The sequence below is a fragment of the Chlamydotis macqueenii genome, chromosome 5, assembly GCF_036417535.1.
Source record: "Chlamydotis macqueenii isolate bChlMac1 chromosome 5, bChlMac1.mat, whole genome shotgun sequence".
In the NCBI taxonomy this organism is placed as follows: Eukaryota; Metazoa; Chordata; class Aves; order Otidiformes; family Otididae; genus Chlamydotis; species Chlamydotis macqueenii.
Genome location: NC_141560.1, coordinates 8031886 through 8054031, shown reverse-complemented (window position 1 = coordinate 8054031; position 22146 = coordinate 8031886). Strand labels below are relative to the sequence as shown.

The following is a 22146-nucleotide window of genomic DNA, read 5'->3' as shown; positions in this document are numbered from 1 at the left end:
TAAAAGTAGCATAGATCCTTAAAATCCCCCTGGTAAGCCACTGTCTTGGACAAATGCCTACATGCACTCCAACACCATCCAGCGGTCCTAGGTTGGTTGACACTTATCCCTCAGCAGGATTCACGCACCATCTCACCCAACCCTGAGGGGATCTTCAGAGCCTGCCTACTGGACCACGCCTCAGTCAAAGGTTTGTTTGCACAAACACACTTCTCTGCCAAGCTTGCTCTGCTGTCTGCAAGCAGGGGGGTACAACTGAGCTAGTGAGGGCAATACACCAAACCACAGCACTTAAATCCATCACAGACAGTTTGCAGTAGACCCAGCATTCACTCCGTCAGTCCAAGTCATCCTCACGGATTTTGCCCACTGTCTGTGCCCTGCCTAGCCCTTAGGAAGTCTGCTGTACTTAACTGAGCAAACTCTCTCCTGGGTGGAGAGAGGAAGGGAGAAGTGGAGGTAAGTCAACACAATACTAAAGTTACAGCAAACAAATAAAAATTTCCCATGAAACGCATCTTGGCAGGAATATGCCTTGACAAGTAAACAGTTAGAAGGCCTTGCTAAAGAAAAGAAACAGGTGATTTTAAACCAGGACCAACCGGAATCAGCGTTTTAGCTCATGTACTCTAACTGCTGCTATTTCCCACCTGCTGTTCTGCCAGTCTCTTCTGGATTTCTTGGTCATCACAGATGTCATAAACAACAGGCTTGGAAAGCTCAGACTCAATCCGGGCCAACCAGGTGCGAAGGTTACTCATGTTTTTGTCCAACAGTTGTATAAAAGCAAATGTCTCCTTCAGTTTCTTCACCCTAAGCAAACCAGGAAGAACATTTTGTTACAAGGATCTGCAGTCAGTGGAAATGATGTTAGCAGAAGGTGATGACAGGCACGGCTTTACGAAGCACTCAGCGTCGCACCAAGCTGTTGCCTGTAAATCAGAGCCATGTTTTAGTCAAAACCTACCTAGACTGGCTTAGCAAGCCTCTGCTCTACAGCTGCAAGAAGGTCTTGGGTGAATTCTTTAATGAAACTGTACGAGCAGAGTGAATTTTTGTAGCCTCGTTCATCTGCTAGTGAGCTCTTCAGTCAGTTCTGGGCCATTTGTCTAAGTAAGAGTTTGTACTGTAACATGCTGCAGCTAAACTAAAATGGGTATCTGTGGTCTGATTTTCCTGCTGTGAATTATGTACTGTGTCTTCTTCAGCAACCAACAGGCCCACCCAAATCAGCAAGGCACTGCTCGGCCAACGGAGGCAGAATTTGCCCAAATCACAGGTCCATCACCCTGGGCAAATGGATGCTGACAGCAGAGGAGAAGGCCTGAACAACGACCACTGTAGAACTTACAGCACCATGACATTACAAGCTCTTCTAAACAGCACACCGGGATGTGCAGAGATGGGCCAGACTCTCTTAGTGGAGGAAAATGAAAAGAACAATCCTGACGAGGGAGAATATCCAACGGTCAGAGTTGTGCAGCAGACAAGCAAATGAACCACCGAGACCATTTACTTTTCTTACAGCTCTCTGTGGCACACCTCTCAAGCTGCAGACAAACTTTTCTCTATTTCCGGCCTTTACAGCATATTCCCATGTCAAAACTCCTTATCTGTCCCTCAAATTATCCAAGTAGCATGTTTGTACATTTTGGCAAATTTGGCCCCATGTGGAGGAATATCCGTTAAACCACCTCACTGCTTTCAAATCTTTCCTTGAAATTCTCATTTATTGCAATTCCCAACAAAAATTACTAAAAAGCCCAACACTGGGGTGACGCTTATCTCTTCTGACTTCAGACTGATATTGGAGCTTGCCATCTAAGCCTTGGTAGCTAGTGGAGGCGGGGGGAATAATCTAGATCACGTTTTCCATCAGACCTGTCTTCAACATCCAGACCAGAACACAAGATGAGATGAACTGTACCAAACCCCACATGCTTCTCTCCATGAACTGCAATGGAGCTACCTGCAGCCCTATAAACATCAACACTGTAGACACCAAAGTCAGGTGAAATCGTTCCATCCCTGTCCCAGGGAGAACCCACTTCGTAGCCAGCATTGCTCCCTGGTGCTGTCCTCCTGGCTGCTTGCACCCCTCTGATGTCTAGTTCTGTCCCTGTGCCCTTGGATGGATTTTTGGACCTTGCACATGACTTTCAAAATGCAAATTTCCAAATTAGACCCTAAGTTACTGCCTGGTCTAGCAACTACCTAGATAAGCCTCATTATCTAAGTCAAGTGCAGTACAAAAAGTTCAAAGTAGGCATTGTGAAAAGGCCAAAATTTTTCCCATTCATTAGCCACCATGACTGGGAACTGTCACCAGCTGAACAAAACTGGCGGCTGGGACTGGAAGGGCAGCTTGTACAAGCAGATCACTGCCTGTCCCAAAACGCAGGGACTGCTGAGCCGTCTGAGATGAACCCTAACATACCTGGCATCACCAGTGTCACGCAAGCTCGGACCAGGCAGGGTGAGGGGCACGTAATCTCACCTAGTGCAGGCAGAGACAGATTACACCAAGGCAGAAGTGCCCTGACAGGGTACCTGGACGCTGGCTTCACGCAAAGGACCTGCCCCTCCTTGCAAGAAAAACGAGGAGTTTCCTGGCCCACCATCCTGCCTGCTGCCAAACTATCCTAGCAAGTTTCAGAGGACGGGGTCCAAACTGCCTGTAACCAAGTACCTTTTGCAGTTGCCTGTTGCAGCATAGGATACAATGCCAGAAGAGATGCAGGACAGCTAATCCACAATGAGTATGCCTCTCTGTAAGCAACAACTGATCTTATTAGCAACCTTAAGGTAATCAAAGAGGATACACACGTCAGCTAGACTCTTGGTTTAAGGTAAAGCACTTATGGAGGAGATGTGGGAATGATCCTGATGGATTTGTTCAGTCCTATTCGTTACTGTGAAGGTACGGAGTAAGGCCAGCCAATGTGGGGTCTCATATGGATTAGCAGCATGGGAAGCACCTTCCCCTGCCTCTTGTCCCAAAAGGACTAGGCAGTATTTCAGTTGTTTCACAAGGAAGGCAAGAAGAGCACAGGCCTACACTAGGACTCCTGGCAGGTATTTAGCAACTCTGCACTCCAAAACGTAAAATTAGTCTTGTCTGGCTGATGCGACCCTGCAAGCCAGCCTGAATGATTTGGCCCTGGGCCATGGTCCAACTTGTTCCCACCTTGCACCCACAAAGCCACCAATACTGATGTAAAGGGCACAGCAGGGATAATGGATTATAGGTAAATATCTCTGTGATTGACAGCACAGTCAATAAATTCAAAAAGCAATAGGAAGGCAGCTGTGTCCAGATGTTCACACTGGCTGATCTGCTCTCGTTGCAGTCGGCAGACACAGAGTCCAAGGTAAAGGGCAGGGTTCTACACCGAAGCAACAGGTGAAATGACGAAAAACTTGAGCATCGCCCTTGAGCATCCTTAGCTTACACAGAAGTCACAGGGAATTGCCATTTCTCTGGCTACAGCTCAAAGAAAAACTTAAAACAGACCAATGACATCCATAAAAGCCTTACATTTGCAACAGCCATTCTCAGATGCGTTTCCGCACACGGCAAGTATTCCTGCAAATTATCTGCTCTTTGCATGGCAGAAACCTCATGAACTCTTTTGAGAGGCATTCTGAGGGGACTATTTGTCCAGAAAGACAGGCCTCCTGGGAGCTGGGTGGGGGTGCACACTGCAAGCCACCAAGCCTGGGGACAAAAGGCCCCCCCATCCAGCTGACCAATCACCCAACACACAGTGAAGCAATAGCAATAAAAGTGCAGCAGAGGAAACAAACTCCTCCCAGTTACCCAGAAGGTGGAAGAGGCTGCCACCACTGTTGATTGAATTCTTCCTCTGTGTAATTCTGAAGTTATTTGGTCAAACAGGCAAAAGTCACTGTCCACTGAATAAAGGCCCACCTGTCCATAGCTCACTTCCCAACGAGAACTCACCTGCCACCATCCAACACAGCCTCAGAAGAAAAAAAAAATAGTAGTAAATAAATAATAATTTTACAATCACAACAAATATCACCACTAATCTAAAAAACCTCAACAAAATCAAACATCTCTTGTATGTTGCAATGGCACCAGCTTAAAAGATACCCTGATTCAAAACAGTGCTTGGACACACGTATAAGATGCCCGGGATAAGCCAAACAAAGCCAGTTTCTAAATGTCTTAATCTTTACACCAAAATAGAAGCGGCAGAAAAAGAACAAAACCAGGAGATTATAACTAAAAGCTGGCTGCAAAACTGAACAGAAGGACTAACTGACCTGACTGGAGATTGGATTTGGGTCTTAATACCCTCAACAAAGTTGCCAGCATTGGGTTACAAACAGCACTCAGCTGTTTCAGGCTGAACCACTGCACAGATCCACAAAGACACAGAATATTTTGTAGTAACTGCTCAGGAATCATCCAGCAGTAGAAGGCACTTCCAGGTTGACTGAAATGTCTTCACCCGAACAAAGAATTGCAAAATGCCTGGCAACTGCTTTGCATTAGCTGTCAAAATGCTGCAGGAAAAGCCACAGGGAAGCTCAAATAAGGTAAAGTCACATTCACGTTTTAGGGACCGAAGGAATGAAACACATCCTGATGTATATTCCAAACTCTCCTTCTCAAGCACAAATGTCATCAGAAAAAGATACCACGGACATTTCTTTTTCAGAGAAGTGGAGCAGAATTTGCCCTGCCAGCTGACAGCATTGTTTACAACCCGGTAAGCAAATGAGATGCACAACCCAGGAAATCTTTGTTCCGGGAGCTGCATCTGAGGGACAAAAGATGCGATCTGGAGAGCTGATGTCAAAGGCAAATTTTAGGCCTTTGGATAAAACGCAAGGATGTTTCTCTGTACGGCACCCGGCCCTGGTACAAGGCCAGGAAGCCCCGTGTCCGTGGGCTGCGTTAGCACGGTGAGCGAAGAGCGGGTGTGCCGGAGAGGGAGGCTTTTCTCGCGTCACCCTGCCGGCGAGTCCAAAAGGTTCTTGTCGCAGGTCTCCACCGTCTTCGGTGTAAAACCCCCCAACCACAGCTGATTTTAAGCGAGAGGCCCCTCAGCACTACTCCTGCCACGGCTCCCACCCATCCACTTGTCCAAGGTGAATTGCAGGGAGCCACTGGCCGTCAGCGCTGCGGTGCCCTTCCCCCCCGCCGCGCCAGCGCTGCTCGAACAAAACCCACCACGACCAAACCCGCAGCCGCTTACCAACACGGAACTGACGGTTCGCACGAAAAAACCATTCCTCAGCTTGTAAATCCCAAGCTGCAAGGGGAACTGTCTGTGTGACCACGGCAGGCATGGAAGAGGAAACCCCTCCTCCACAGATGCCCTATTTATTCACCGCTTTAGCATCCTGCGTGGGGGGGAGGCTCGCCCCTTCTCCCCGACCCCGAGCTAGGCAGACACTGTAGCTCTCCCCAGTTTTAACCCCTACGTTTTGCGTTGCTATTTTACCTGGCAAATGGCCGCATCCCTCCTCAGCACAAAACCACAAGAGCTTTATTCTGACACAAGAGAATTAGCACACGAAGAAGCGCACGCTGAGCGGCTGCCCGCGGCTGGCGACAAAAAGGTTGCAGGCTGGGGGCTTCGGCACCGAAAAAGGTAGATGCGGTGCTCATTTCTTGCGCCAAAGAGGGGTTGGAGCATCACACTCAGATGATTTGCAGCAGAGTCAGTTTGAAGCGAATCCAAAAACCGGAGAACATGTACATCCACGCACAGGCACCGCGCACACAGATGTATTGTTAACTTCCCCTGCGTTCTTCTTTCTCGCCTTTACCATTATATCCCAGCTGTTTAAGTACGAATTAAATCTCCCACACACTAACCTGTCCTCTCTTTAACCTTCCAGTACAGGCGGAAGGCCTCCTGTGCAAGTAGCCTGTTACCTCGCAGGACAAAATAACCCCTAATCTTCATTTACGCTATCACTCGTTTGTGGAAAAACACGCTGTCGTGATTTCTGTGTGTTACGAATGCCAGAGATCACAGGGTGGGAAAAAAAGGCGGAAGTTGGAGAACCTTGGATTAAAAGTCACTCCCCACCCAGACAGTATCAGGAAAAAAAAATAAAGAAGTTACGATAATCCCATCAAAAATGCAAGGCATGATTTTTAAATCAAAGGTTTTTCGGTATTCAGGTAATCTTCTGCAGACCTGCATTGGCTTGCCAATCGCTCACAGTCAATGTATGGCAGGATAAAAAGTGCCTGGAAGACACCGCACACCGAGAGGGCTTCAGATATTTGCACAGGTAAGTGACACCCAGTCACTTTGACAGTTGAACCTCACTATGGTCCGGGGAGGTTCAAAAAGGCATTCGAAATTCTAGGTCGGAGACAGAAAACAAATAACCCTCCCAGCTTGACAGGGAGACACCAGGAATGGTGACAGCATGCAGAAGACAAGGACTCCCCTTGCACCATTAGCTCCCCCTGCTCCCGGCACACCTCAGCACACATTGCATAACCAAAACCTGCCCAACCACCCTGCCTGATACGATAATGAATTCTGTCACAGCTTTTACACTAGAGAGGAGCGTAATCCCTAAAGGACAGGGAGCATGGAGAACACAGAGAGAACGCAGGCACTTTGTGAGTGAGATTTCAACTCTCCAGAGTTTTTTTTTTGTGCCAAAATAATTACAAGAATGAGATTTTGCAGCGTTACTGCCACAGGTCATCATAATTCTACTGAACACGACTGTATCGTTTACCCAGGGGTCGCACTATGGCACACTGCGCTTCCTGGCCACGCAACACCGATCTGCAGCAATTTAAAAAGACCTTTGAACTTGGAGAGCACACACAGACTGCGGCCTGCCCAGCCGCAGCTGCGACAGGGTAGGACAGCACACCAAGACGTGGTGCCTGATGCTCTGCCCTGCCAAAGGGCGATGTGGTGGAAAATAAACAGAGAGGCCAGCTGAGAGGCTGTATGGACTCACTCGCTCCCCACACCTACCGAGTCGGGACCCACTGCTGCCGCAGCGGCTATGGGGCAGCCCAGCCACAGTGAGGGTGCGGGGAGAAAGGGAAAGCACAGAGCAGTGGCTCGCTGGAGCTCCCCAACAAACCTCTGTGGAGCCCCTGCACAGCACAAGGTGGTGTCACTGGAAAGCTTCAACTCCTTCACATTTTGCTGCAACCTGAGCAGTTTCAGGCTATTTGGGAATTTCTGCCGGGGTACGCAACAAACCAGCTGAAAATACCCTGAATCTCCCAAGTTCAATGTGGGAAGGAAGGGGCTGACTTTGGTTGGGGCAGTTCAAGATTCCTGCAGGGAAAAGAACTAGTTACCAGGGATTCACATTTAAAATGAGAGAGGGCACATTTGGCCTTGCTAGCTTCCCTGTACTTTCATGCTCATATTAAAGATCACAATCATTTGATCCTGCTGGTCCATTCCTGATACACAAAAAACGTGCCTTTCTTCACAAGACTGAAAACAACACAGGCCAGACCCACCAAGTAAGAAAACACATCACAGTGTGCCCACAGCCAGACCAGCTGAGAAATGGCATCCCCCTTCCACGGCTCAGTGGCAGTGGGAAGAGCTGCAGGATGCCCACAGGTACAGAAATGCCACGCTTCTTACTGTAGAGACCGATCTGCAGACCCAGCACCGCCAGAGGCGGCTCCTGATGACGCTGGTGGCTTTAATGAAGGCTCCGGCACCATCCAAACGCTTTGCACAACCCCAGGCAGCACAGACACCCTTTGGCAACACATGGGTGCTCCTCCAGCCTGCCGGCAGACACGATGCAAACAGCAGCGCTGAAGGCACATACTACCCCGCCGTGCTGGGAAGCAAAGCACGGAGTTAGTATCAGCGGGGAACGGGCCAGGGAAGGACACTGAGGGACATGGCTGTGCACAACACGGGTCCTTGGCAACTCTCACCAGCTAATGCATGGCTGGGGAGGGCTGCTCCAGAGCATGCTGGGGATGCAAATCCCACTCCATGAGTTTTGGGCTGTCTACCACCTATGTGCAGCCTGTGCACTCCCTCTCCTACTGTTTCAGGCCTTCATTTGGGTGTATGTGCAAGCATGCAGCCGTTTCTTCTGGCAGAGTGCTGCCATGATGCTGGTGACCAGAGAAAAAAGCAAGAGACTTCTGTGTCCACTTTTACAGCCAGCACAATGCTCCCTTTCTGCCTGTTAGTATGTCTGTATTATTGCCCCTCTATCAACAGAGACTTCAGCACGAGAACCAACCCTGGTAAGAGCGTCTTCTGAGCCAAACAGAAATTCATTTGTTCTTCTTTACAGGCACACTAACGTCTAGGTGGTTACTTTATTCATGAGAATTAACATTTTGAGACTTTTCTGAGTTTGTACCGAGCCACTTGCTGGCCACAACACATGGGGCAAAGCTTTTGTCACCACACAAGCCGAGCACAGGCACATCATGAAGTGTTGAAGTCCTGCAAGTGCAGCCATATGGCAAAGCTGAGCTTGTCACCAGGAACTAAGAGAATCCCTTCAAAGACTAAATGGAGAGCTCACCTAATTTGCCCATCTGTCCCAGGATGTTCATTGGTTTAAAAAGGTGAAATAAGCCATCGGGAGGAATGCTCTGTACTGATGCATTGGCTCCAGACTGGTTTGCTTTCATGTTGATACCACACAGACATACACTGCCCTACAGAAAAGGCCAATGTTACTCAACTTGCAGGGTCAGCTATGGAGACATTAGAAACCACAGAACTGACATTGCCAATCAATCTTGATGAGGCTCCCTTGTGGATACGGGTTATTTTACACTCTTTAACCACCGTAAAGCACTGCTCTACTAGAAAGATTCAGCACCCAGGATGGAGGACTGGCTTCGAACACACAGCTCTTCAACATGTATTTTCTCCTACTCAGTGCATAGCTCTGTAGTTTACTTAGTGCCCAAATCTTGCCCTGCCATGAAGACAGCATGAGTTTTGGCCCTTGCCCCTGTGACGGACAGCCACTGGGGGCCAGGGAAGCGGTGCAGTGGGCTGTGGTGCAAGTGCAAATAAAGGCAGCAGCTGGTTAACAGAAAGTGCTGAAGACGTAATACTTGTCAAAAAAAAGTTTCAAGTGGTCACAGATTCAGCACCCAAAAAGTCAGAAAATTTTCATTTCCACTTACTTGCCACCACTGCTGATCTGAAAAGCCAGGAGCAAAACCACCTCCTCATTTCACATAGGTGCTGTGAAAATAAGTTCCTATAAATAGCTTTTTCAGGAGCAAGACAAGATAGCCTCCTCACCACCGTCAAAATTCATCATTTCCCTCCTTCCACTCTCCTACCTCCACTGCCAAACCCTCTAAAGCCCTCTGGCAGTTCTGCCCTGAAGCATTTCCTCCATCCCTTTGATCTTCCCCAGGAAATGAAGCGGTGCCCAATAAAAAGGGCTTAGACTGGGTAGGCTGTTACAGCAGGAGTTGTGCAACGCTGCAGTCTCTCTTCTGCCGGTCAGCAGTGGGTGCACAGCCCCTGTACCACGTCCTATAGTCTCCAGCCTCCCTGGTGCCAACCCATCCTATCCATTCAATGAAATTGGTGATGGCAGATGTTTGAGATTGTGCAAGGATGGCTGGATTGCACTGGCTTCATGCAACAGGACCAACATTAATTTTGCCAGCACTCTCTTCCCATGTGCTCTTCCAACACAGCTTAAATACAATTCTTTATTGTTAAGCTTTTGCAAAAGCAAAATGAAAATGAAGGAGACAATCTACCAGCAAGGGGGATCACAACCCACGCTCAAGGTCATGTCGCCTCTAGCCCAAGGCTCCTTGCTCTCCTCCGCTCCTCCACGAAGAAGCCCAATTTGTGGCTTATCTGTGATCGTTAGAACTGCTGCCTCCTCCCCATCGCCTGAGCTTAAGAGAAGCTACCCAAAAGCACAGGAGGAGCCTCCTCTTGCATGCCTCAAAGCATACCTGTGAGCCAGGTGGAAATTTCAGTCAACTGAACTCTAATTTAATTCCTTCAGAATTCAAATCTCAGTGGCAAAGCACTGCTAGAGAAGTCATCTTGAAACAGAAAGTTGAGAGGCTGTCAACAGGGCAAAATAAACTCTTAGGACCATACTCAGATTCTGCTGTGTCTAGCCTGAGGGTTATTTATGACTGAGCAGCCAAGAACAGCTCAGCTGCGAGCCAAGCCCAAGCAAGGTGCATGAGGTGAGGGAGAAGATGTGCTACTCCCATGCTGCAGAACACTGCAATACGCTGAACCTCTGCAGTATTAAGTCCAAAAGGACCAGCAGAGCCAGGTCCAAAAGGACCTGGGCTGCCTGATAACCTGGGACCACTGAGGGAGCTGCTTAAAAATCACATTTTGTCAGGTCCTTCCGGTTCATTACCCTGGTCCTGAGCACAAAGTTGGTGGAAATCACAAGTAGAAGCTGGCATGTTCCAGACCTTGTGGGATTAAGAACACAGGAACGCTCACGAAGCATCACACCAACTCCCCAGTAGCCGCAATATCCACTTAGAGATCCCATACTGAGCGCTATGTTCATGCTCCGGGCAAATCTGCATTAGCGTACCTCAAAGCACCAGCCCATACTCGTCTGAAGGCAAAGATTTAAGACATCCCAGGCAGACAAACAAGTGCTCTGTTGCCATAGACTACTTGAACAAGACTGCCAGATCTCTCTCTTAATATCCCATCAGTTGTTTAGCATATTTTCCTAAAGATTACTAGAAATGTGTCATGTTTATCTCAGTTTTAAAACAGTGCATTTTGATCTGCATTTTAAAATTACTACAATCCAAAACCAACACACAGCAGAACACAAACGATCACAAAAGTGCTTTAAAAGCGACATGTTACCATCAGATGAGAACAGGAAAAGTGCTGTTATAAAAGCGAAGCTTTCTTTCCTACACCAGATCAAACACTAAGACACCTTGAGACCACCATTGCAAGACTACCTGCCAAGGGTTAGATCTCAAGAAGGCAGCTTCTGCTTGATCATTCACGGCTCATGTGCCACCATCAATTCAGATCTCATTCCTGATTAAGATTCACTTAGCACTACATTGTCACAGCACAACCACTCGCCTTATCTTCCCAAATGTCAGCTGAGCAAGAGAGCTTCTGGGGGCCCAGAGAGGAGGTTTACAGGCAAAACAAAACCTTGGGAGAGAAGTTTAGACCAGTACTTACTTGGTGTTAGCCTCGTTATTTCTGGATTACTAATAAACTCGAGCAGGCAGTGAGACCAGCCCAGCATCTTCCCCTCAAGCTGTGGTAGAAACTCAGAGATAGCAGTGAAATAAGATCGTCTCAGTAAGGCTAACACTAAAATGATCATGATGTTCTTAACTCTGTCAAGTGTAATAGAGGTGTTTAAACCTTTAAGAAGAGGTCATTGCCTAGATCATGCAGCTTTTTGTTTTAATTTTAACTGATAGTAGTTTCTGTTGCACCATCATGCAGAAGACCCTGAAATTAAAATATAAACTCACGGTGTTGCAATAGCATTAAAAATGTAAAATTCAGATTAATAACCAAGTTAACTGCTGCTATAGATACCCTTTCTGTAGCCCGATCCTTAATGGTTTGAAGCCAGAATAACGTTAGTTAAAGACGCACAATTTAAACAGTGTGCCTTTGCCTGACCTGTCTAAAAGCAAGAAGCATAAAATGATAAAATGCTTGCTCCTTCAGCAACCCCTGAAGAACTACTCGGGTCTGCCAAACTACTGAAGAAACCAGGGGAAAGGTAATTCCAGCAGGGGTTACCACGACCACCGACTTACGGACCCTCCACCTAAATCGTACCACTGACGAAGAAGCAGGCGGAGAAACAGGACTGAACATACTTGCTAATTTACATGCTAGGCAAAGAGGTTCTGACCAATCATTTAATAAAATAACAATGCATATGTATTAGAAAGTGGACTATGTTAATGTTTCTGTGTATAAATTAAAGAAAATTTAGAGCTTTAAGGTGTGCTGTCTTGGGACAGACGTCCATACCCGGGCACACACGCAACCAAGGACAACACCTCCCCTCTGTGTGTGGATCGGCTCTTTGCACAGCGGGTGATGGACCCAGATCTGGGACAACAACGCTATGGTCTTCCAGTTGCTTTTAGGAAACAGACTGAGTAAAGAAACTAATATTAAATAAAATTTCACACACTTTCCAAAGTAAAAAAGGAGTATTATGCTCACATAAATCTGACTGTCTACAGAGACAGGCCAGGAGTCTAGTCACAAATTTTGTCCATTCGGACATAGGGTGGAAGAGTCTTGTCTTAAAACAGGAGGCTCTCCTGAAGAGACCAAACGAACTCCTACCATACTGCCTTAAAATTAAGCTGCAATTCAACATATGCAACAGAAAAATCACTTTGACTCTTTCTTTTACATAGCTCACATTATTAAAATTACATTTTGTATGAATTCTTACACTCTGTCCTCTACCTCGAAATACAGACAGACATTTGGTGGCATAATACAGAAACAAGCCAAAACGAAAAAGCATTAACTTCAGTTTACTTTGACTCTCAATTATAAATTTTCACTGAAAAGTCCTGTCAGTCTGTTTCTCATGGTCAAGGACACCAGCCTCTGACTTTTATCTCCTATAAAACATTGAAAATCATTTTCTTACCGTGCTCCAATGACATCTAAAAGATGCTGCCAGCGATCATTGATTTTGTTGAGTTTATCGTCTATTTCTGCAGCTCGGGTCTTGTTGCTACCCTTGATTAGCTGATCGCCCATTTGCTTCAAGTGAAGCTTATTTTCACTGAATAGGTTTATCTCTTCCATGCAATCCTGATAAATATACACAAACATTGCTTAGTTCCCGGGCAAAACAACACAACCAAAACAAAGCTATCTGCTTCTTTTCCCACGTGTGTGATGTGAAGTCAGCTTGTGATGGCTGAGGTTTCTACATGAGCATGTAAAACTCTTTCGCTTAAAACAAAACCAAACCAAACCCTCAATGGAAAAGCACTCTCACAACAAAGCCACTATGAAAAAACCAAGCAGCTTAAAGACTTGCAAGTGCCAGGAGTAAGTACTCCTAAAAATAGCAGTTTAATGTTCTAATTCTTTCTCTGCTTTCCCGATTTAACGTAATTTTTCAATCAAGCTACCTCAAAAGAACCCAAATTCAAGTTTAGGATGGCTTTATTTTGCTGGTATTCTTAGCCAGAGGAGATCTGGGATTAGATATTGAGACCTTTAAGCCATGGGGAAGAACACTGCAGCAAAATAACGGTCCTGATTAAAATCAAGCTAACATGAAAGTATTAAAAAGCATTAACTGCACTGACTACCAGGGAGAAGGGGTAGAATTAGGTTTGATTTTTGGGTAAAGCAACTTCTTCTTCGCCTGGCTGAACACAAAGCCAGGCGAACAAGCATCCGTCCTTGAATCTGTTCTTTGCCCTCTGACTACCAGTTTTGTAACTGCTGACACGGGTGGAGGTGGTGAGAGCAGTGAGAAGCTCCCAGAGCACCCCTGATCTCCAGCAGGGAAAGCCCTGAGCCACTGCAACTCAAACACATCAGACCCCATGACTAAATGCAACCAGGTGGCATTTCTGTTTTGCATTATGCTCCAAGTCTGAACATCAAGAACGTAAGAGCAGAGGCTAGAAAAGCCCATCTGCTCACAAAAGCCTGTATGCACTGGTTTTATATCACACACTGCTTCCAAGAAGTAAGGAAGAAATAAGGAATGGTGTCTCTATAACGAGCTATCAGACTGCAATTGAAGAAAAGTGGTGTCACTACTTACCTTCTGCAATTTGTCTATCATGTCTTCAATGCTAACATCTGCGGTCTGCAAGACTTTGCTTTCCATTTGTACCAGCCAGGAGCAGAGCTCCTTATTCCTTTCATTGAACACAAGCCAGGCATTGAGCCTGTCCTCGATCTCCTGCTTCCGCAGAGACACCTATGGATAAACACACACATGAACTGCTGGAAATATCTTTCTCAGGAAGGAAAACAGCAATTATGAGCCTTCTAATTGCTAGTCTGCATTTGATCACATTCCATTTTGCAGGAGCAGTTATCAAATATCTCCAGCTTTCCTTTCAAAGCCAGGAGGCAGACTGTTATTACATCTTATTTTGGAGAGCAGGGCCAAGAGCTGACTAGCAAACACCAGATTCTCTCCCTCAGAAGAATTAAACTGAGCAACAGCTTTATAAATGATGAGCTTACATAACAATTTAAAGATTACTCAGTGAAAACCTGAAAATGCCAAACACAGAAGGAATAAAAAAATATATAATTACTACATACGGTCTCATATATAACACAAGAGAAATAACACCTAGGTAAGTTCTCATTTTTCTACAACTCTAAGAGAAACTTTGCAACTACTGGCTACAATTATTTTCTCTCTAGGAAAACTTCCCTCTTCTCTTACCATTTGCTCACCTGCTCTTGGAGAACTTCCAAAAAAATCAGCATCAAGAATCTATCCTTTTTATTGAAAACTATGGATTATTTTTTTTCCCTCAGAATTACATTTGCCAGGATGGATAAACAAACTGTCTAGACAGAGAAATTAAGGTCTGATGCTGCCTGAACCAGCAAAGCTGGTATCACTGCTCCAACATCTCAGAAAGAAGCAGGGTCACTCTTCCACTGGCTACTAGCGGTTATTTCTAGCCTAGGGGTCTTAAATAAATACTTGTATTCATTTATCTACCTCGATGGATTCCTGTACCAAGATACATGGGACAAAGGAAGTGAAAAATGGTACAAGTTCTACTAAACCAAAACAAGACAAACAACTAACCCCTCACCCTCAGCAATAAACTTTGTGCAAAGACTGAGCAAAACATTTGGCTTGCCTTGGCTGCAAATGGCCACTCTAAATATCACTCCATGGCAGGAAACACTCCCTCTTCACATCTCACATGCACCCCATACAGCATATGACTCCTCAGAATTCCATTACTGATTCTCCTAGACTAATCTCTAACACTATTTTGTACCTCAGAGTGAAGTTTAAGTGTGTAGTGTGGAAGCAAGATCAGCTCCACCTAACACCGGGATCAAAACAGGAGACACCAAATGATCTCCTGCTCTATCGCTTTTGTCCTCTAATTCTGACTTTTTTTAAGGAGGGGATGGGAAGGTGAAAGTGATTTCTAAATCTTTCATGCTGATCTAAGCAAAGAGAGGAAGTCAAACACACTGCCTTAGGACACAGGGAAACAATCTCCAAAGTTCTCCCTGGGAAGAAGTCTCCTGGAGACCCCAGGGACCTCTGAGAGTCTCTCTAAGAGGGCCACTGCTCTGGGATGCTCCCTTGTACCCTCAGAGATACGAAGGGAAAATCTCTCATCCTTCCTCTACCACTTGTAGCATCTCCCATGTGCAGAGGCAAGTTAACTTGGTCCGTAGAAGAAAAGACTATTTGTATCTGGAAAACCATCATGGAATCCTGAAATGATCCTCACTCCATTTTTGCCTGCTAAGCATGGGGAAGGCAGGATTTTAAAAGCAGGAAGCACTGACTAAGCAATACAGACTGGGAGTAAAACAGTGTTCTGGTTTTGTTTAGTGAGGGGGGGCTATGGTAGCAGCTTCTGTAAGAAGCTGCTAGAAGTTGTTCCCCTTTGTTCAGTGGACTCGGCCGGGCCTAGGGCGGACCCGCTGCCGGCCAAGGCCGAGCCAATTGGTAGCAGAATGTTCCCTGATAACACCTCTGCAATAACGCATTTAAGAAGGGGAAAACAAGAAAAAAAAAAAGAGATGTGAAGACGTAGAGCTGGGGCAGAGAGGGGGAGGCACGAGCCTTGTAGGCCTTGCAGGCCTCACCGTCTGGCCTCCCACCAGGCGGCCGACTGCGCCCGAGTCGGCCCGGCCCGGCTGCAAGAAGTGGAGAGGAGAGGAGATGTGAAGAGAACCTGAGAGGCGTCTGCCTGCCTGTTGTGAAGAATTTCTTCTGAGAGGAACAGCCGCAGACGCCAAGGTCAGTGAAGAAGGAGAGGGAGGAGTGATGCGGCTCCTGGCCAAGATTCCCCTGCAGCCTGTGGTGACGACCATGGTGGAGCAGGTTGTCCCCCTGCAGCCCATGGAGGCCCATGGAGGAGTAGAGATCCACCTGCAGCCCGTGGAGGACCCCACACTGGGGCAGCCGGATGCCTGAAGGAGGCTGTGGCCCGTGGAGGGCCCGCTGGGGCAGCCATTCCAGAGGGACTGCACCCCGTGGAGGAGATGACCCACGCCGGAGCAGTTTCACAAAGGACTGCAGCCCGTGGGAGGAATGTGAGGAGTTCTTCCCCCAGCGAGGGGATGAACTGTAAATTCAGTAAAGCGTAAAGCAACATGTGATGAACTGACCGTAACCTCCATTCCCTCTGTCCCCCCTACATAACTCACCCCCCCGTGCCGCTTGGGTTGGAGGATGGGGGGAAGGTGGTAGAGATAATGTTAAGCCCGGGAAGAGGGAGGTGTGGGGGGAAGTTATCTTGTTCTCCCTCTCGTTCTCCTGCTTTGCTTTTAGGAATAAATGATTATTTTTTTCCCAAGTCGAGTCTGTTTTGCCCGTCACGGTAACTTTAAGGATTTCTCCCTGTCCCTGTCTCAAACCTGGAGCCTTTTTTCTTACATTCTCTCTCCCTGTTCTCTGGGAGGGTGGGGGGAGTGAGAGAGAGACTGTGTAGTCTGGTCCCGACTGGGGTTATACTACAACAAACAGGAATGAGATTAAAAAATCCCAGACAAGCTTCTAGGAACGAGCCCCTCAAACCAGGCCTCGCTTTGAGCACTTTCTCCTCAGAGCAGCTGCCTGGGATACCAGCTCCAGTTCTGCATCCAGAGCGTGAAGCAGGAGCCATGTGGGCAATCCCAAGGGAGGCCAAAAGAATATCAAGGCCCAGGCATGCAACCCGTATGCTAGCGTTCATCAGGACAGGATACTTGCTGGTGTGAACAGCTAAATCTTTGACCTACATGTACCTTGCAAGGGCTGCTAAGTGAACGCTAATCCCTTGAGCGCATCTGCTCACTCAGTGTGTTTGTGTCCCTGCCCAGTCCGGCACAGGCAGCTGGTTGTCCCTATCCCGTGGCTGCGACAGCTGCAGCCGCATCTCGCTCTTAGAAGGCTTTCAGCTTTCTGCATTTAAACTGCAGAGTTGGATTTTTTCCCCACACAATACATCTTGACTCCTCTAATTTGTTAGCCAAAACAAAGGAGTTGTGCTGGCAGCAGAACAGATGCAGTCTGCTTTCCTACCCTTGTGTCCGGCGCTGAGCACCAGTGCGGGCTCTCCGGAGGCTCACTTGGGCTGCGCGAACATTTCAGTGCGTCCCTCCACTGCAGCACTGAACGGATTCCTCCCATTACAGATTTTTGTGTGCCTCACACAGCCACATTAATGTCACCCGTTTCTTCTCTCCAAGACAGGCTGAACTAAACATTGTTCCCTCAGGAAATTAAAATGGAAATTTTGAATAAAATCTGAACTGAAATTACTACCTGGACAGACTGTAGTGGGGTACATAAGAAAAGACAGCTTAATTTTCAGGGCTGTTCAAAACAGCTCAAACAGCAGTCGTCAGCAGTTCACCAAAACAGGAAAAACAACAAAGTTCTCTCATTTGTAGGCTTAACTACCGATTTCCATTAGGAAAATGGTTCAGGCACTTCGATTTAAAAATAATGGCTTCTGTTTCTTAGGAGGGGGGAAGGTATCTCTGGAACCATTTCCAGAGTTCAGAAAAAGTAATAGAGAAAACACTGGTTGTAGATTAACCGTCCAGTTTAAGGCAAAGATACTAAATTATTTCTTCTCGTTGCAATGCAAAAAAAAATGAACCCAATAACTATTTAATCACACCAAAGCTTGGGAGATCAACATAGCTGTTCATTACCCTGGCAATATTCACACCAAGCTTGCTTTACCTTTGCCTGAGTAAGGGTTAGACACAAAATACTAACGTGCTTCAATACTTCTTCACAAACTGTGAAATAAAAGCTGTTGACTTGTGAGTGAAGAGAGGCAAGAATGTGGCTTGCTGGCATGCAAAGCCATCCAGAGTAACTTAAGACCCCGAAGTATTTTACTTCTTCCAGTCCAGTTAACAGGGCAAAGTAAACACACATTCACACTGCATAATAACCCAATGAATCAGGTTCATGTGACCTCGCTGGTAAATGCTCCCCAGCAATTTTACATGCAGCACTAAATTACATGTAAGAAAGCAACAAGCCACAAAGAATGCAACTGTTTCACAGTATTTTACTGCTACAGAAAAGACAAGTCAGTTCTTAATGGGTTTAAACCCAGGGAGTCAGTATTTAAACACTTTCGGTTCTCTTCAACTCTCCTAGCTTTTAACATCAGACTGCAGAGACCTCCCCCTCCCTTTCCCCGCTTCATACCCTCAGGCAATCCCTGCGTTTATCCCTCTCTCCCCTCCCCGCCCTCCCTTTGGCAGCCCAGAACAAAGCCACCTATTGCAGCAAACAGCTGCAAGTGAGCTCTGTGCAATTCGGGCACTCATTTGCAAAGGGTTTGCAAAAAAAAAAAAAAAATCTCAGCAGCCTGGGTCCAGGAAACAAAGGGCAAACTTCAGCCCTGGTCAGCTGCACCAGGAGCAGCCCCATCCCCACGCAGACTGCAAAAGTAAGCCAACCCCAAGGGAAATCCCGTCTGCTAACCCTCTGTTCTGCTTTTTTTTTTTTTTCCAGGTCCTATGAATATCCCGCTATAAAACCCCAGAGGAGGCGGAAGACTTACTCGCAAGCAGAGCTCTTCCCACTGTCCGTGCAGATGTTCCACCTGCTCCTGGAGCACCATCACGTTCTCGCTGGGGATGCAGTGGGACACCTGCCTCTCCCTGGCCCGCAGCTCCTTCATGTCGTGGGCCCAGGCTGCCAGCGACTGCTCCAGCTCCTGCATGGAAACGCACCCAGACCAAGGCTTGGCACTAAGCTCCTCCGGTTTCCAAACCTGCTCGCTAATCCCCTGCCTGGCCTGTGGGGGAGGAGACGAGGGGAACGTGCAGGCGCTGGTGCTGCGCTCTCCGGCTGGGCTGGACGGGGTCCCCCTGGCTCCGGCTCCGGGCCCGACCGCAGCCCAGCGCGGAGCTGCTGCCGATTCCCGCAGCCTCCGCGGCATCCAAAAGTGCCGAAAGGCTGCCTGACCCCCTGCTGCTCCCCTGCTGCTCCCCACGCTCCAGGGCAGCCTTTGGGGTTTCACATCCAGGAAGGAACCTGCCCATTTCCTTGGGTTTTGTTTTGTTTTGTTTTGTGTTTTTTGTTTGTTTGGTTGTTTTTTTTGTGTTTTTTTATTTTTTTTTTTTTTTGGCCAAATTGCTTTCCACTTGCATTTGGTCCAATTTCAGGTTATTTATTTAAATGCTAAAAAATTAACATTGGTTCCCTTCTCTAATGAATTATTTCACAGGCACTTAGATTTCCCAGAAATATACAGCTTTTAAGCTGCTCAGTCACAGAAACACCTCTCTCTCCTGCTTCTTTCCCCTTTCTCTTTCTAACAAGGTTCTGCGTTTTCTTTATCAGTGTTAAGACTGTCACATAAAAAGCAGGGACATCACTGCGTACAGGTGGCAAACTCTACAGTCGAGATACTCGGTCCCATCCAATTTGTCTCATTTTAACGGGAAAGAAAATTGTGTTTGTCTCAGAAGTATCTGGTGCAAGCCCTGTGAACATTTTCACAGGCCTTTTGATCCAGTTACTTACCTAAATAATAATAAAAATCTGATCAGGTTCAACACTGGAGTAAAAAACAAACAAACAAACAAACAAACCTGAGACTAAAATTGTACCTGAGCTCCCAACAAATTACTCCCTACCGATGTGCACACATGTATTTATATATCTTAACAATTCCTGCATTAGTGGAGCTAACGATGGAGTTTCATGGGATTTTGCTAGCCTTGGATAAGGCTCAGGCCTGAGAGAAAACCAGCTTTATTCCACAGAAGAGTGAAATGCAGGGAGAGGTAAGGAGGTCCCTTCTGGCCCATGGTCCTTTTTTATGCTGTGACACCCAAGAGCAGCAACTGCACTGGCACTGTCTTGACCCAAACGCCTCTGCAGCTGAATTTCTCTTACTGGAATAAGAGGCAGGAGCTGTGTGCTGCCATCTCACAAATAATTCAGGGCTACAGCAAGACTGCTGCTGTGGGAAAGGCAGCCAGCACCCACTAAGAAGATTTCAGACAGCTGATAATGAGTTCAAAGCCTTGGCTCGTTAATAAGCTTATTTGTTCCCACTACATAGACCAACAATTCACTTCATAAAAGGATGATGAAAGACTGACCAGTCCAGACAAAATGTCTCCTATCCCTTGGAAATGCTTTCCTTGCCATTTAATTTTTATGGTGCACTATGGGCTGCAAGGGCTTTTGCCACTCCCTTACTCTTACTTTTCCTTCTCTTTAATTATTCTCAGATCCCACAGGTGTGCATGGTGCTGTGCAGACTTACAAGGTCTCTCCTCCAGCTGAGGAGCTCCCTGGTCAAAATGCATTGGGAAAAAAGAAAGGGAGATTCAGCCATTAGGATGGCAGCCAACTGAGCTGAGAACAGGGAGTTTTTCCCTTTTGTTCCAGCAACTGTTTGTTCAGACTGTGGAAAGGGAGCAGAAGCAGGAAAAAAAAAATCCAAACACTACTACTCCTCTTGTAATCTTTTTGGTCAGCTGAACTTTGCAGACTGGCAGCAATCAGGATGGTGTGAAGGAGAGAAATTCAGTGTCACTGAAGACCAGGTAAGAGGGAAAATCAATTTTTCAGGGATCAGGTGTTGTGCAAAGACTACATCTATTTCAATATGACATGGCTGTTCAATACCTTAATGTGTTCCTTGGCTTTGTGGAGCTCTTCATGTTCAACTGGAAGTGTATCTTTTACTTTCTCCTTCAGCTCTCGCAGCCTGCTTTCCAATTCCTTCATCTGCTCTTCACAGCAGTCCCAATGCTGCTCAGGGAGACCCAAGGAAGTTATAAACGGTTAAGATACTTTATCATGACACACTGAACCATATGGGTGTGGTACAAAATAGCCTCTTCAACCCACTGAAGTAAATAATCATGTGCTCTGGTTACTTGGATTTTCTGTTTGATACGCAGTACCACCCACAATAATTTGATGCATGGATTTACAGAACTTGAACCCTCTCTTGTATTTAAGGTTTGCCTTACCAGAGCATTTCTGCTCATTTTGTTTTGTCCAACCCAAGAGGCTTTAAGCATTGTTTTTGGGCCTGGGATTGTATCGTTGACAGTATTCAATTTTAAGACATACCTATGTGCTGTCTAGCCATGAAAGCAAATTCATTGCTCTAAGGAAATAAATAAGACCTACCCCTCTGTTTAGAGGTGCAACAACAGGAGGAGCAATGAGTCATGCCAACTCCCTCTAAGCTAAATTTTAGCTCAGGCTTCATGGCCCAAAGCAGGAGAGAGCTCCAGGCCATGGGGAGCATGAGAACAATCAGAGCAGGAAAACATCCATTGTAGCAACAAATGGATGCCAGCCCCATTTCCTTTTGCAGAATCAGTGAACTGCAGTTATAACTTCCCACAAGCCCTGATGGCGCATCACAGGCACTTCCCTCGGAGGACCAGCGATCAGCAGCTCAGCATTTGCCTGCCCTGGGGATAGTGGGACAGGGAAGCTCTTGAGACCCAATGCCAGAGAAGCAGGTGCTGCTTCTCCCTGGGGAGGGCATCATCTACCTGCAAGGTGGTGCTGATCTGCATCTTGCTCTTCTCCAGCAGGACCTGGCTGTGCCCCCAACTCTGCTGTAACTGGCTGAGCTCCTCCTGGAGAACAGCGTTGGTCTGGGGATCGGAGACAGTGCGTAACTTCTCCCCAACATCAATGATTAAGGAGTAGGTGGTTTGCCACCTCTGAAGAACGGCTGCTTTACTCTTTAAAAAAGAAAAAAAAAAATTAAGTTTCTAAGCTGTTCTTGACAAGCATTAGAAGCGCACTCCCAAGCGCACTTGGGAAGAAGACTCACAAAGGCAGTTACAAGGCACTAGTTTGTTCATGTTCATGAAAGAGTAATGAATAGATCTTCTATCTGCTCTTGTAATTTCAGAAAAATCAGATTATTTCTGATCTTCTGATCTATAAAACTCTGCAATAGTTTTTCACAGA

At 46.7% G+C, this 22146-nt stretch overlaps 1 protein-coding gene across 1 annotated transcript in view; it reads right to left on the bottom strand.

Moving 5' to 3' along the window:
• LOC147600470 (nesprin-2-like) overlaps positions 1-22146 on the bottom strand; it is a 179840-nt gene that overhangs the window by 16372 nt on the left and 141322 nt on the right. Inside the window, 6 exon segments of the mRNA XM_086750184.1 lie at positions 651-813; positions 12640-12806; positions 13780-13938; positions 18749-18904; positions 20833-20958; positions 21720-21914. Coding sequence (XP_086606310.1) covers positions 651-813; positions 12640-12806; positions 13780-13938; positions 18749-18904; positions 20833-20958; positions 21720-21914 — 966 coding nt within the window.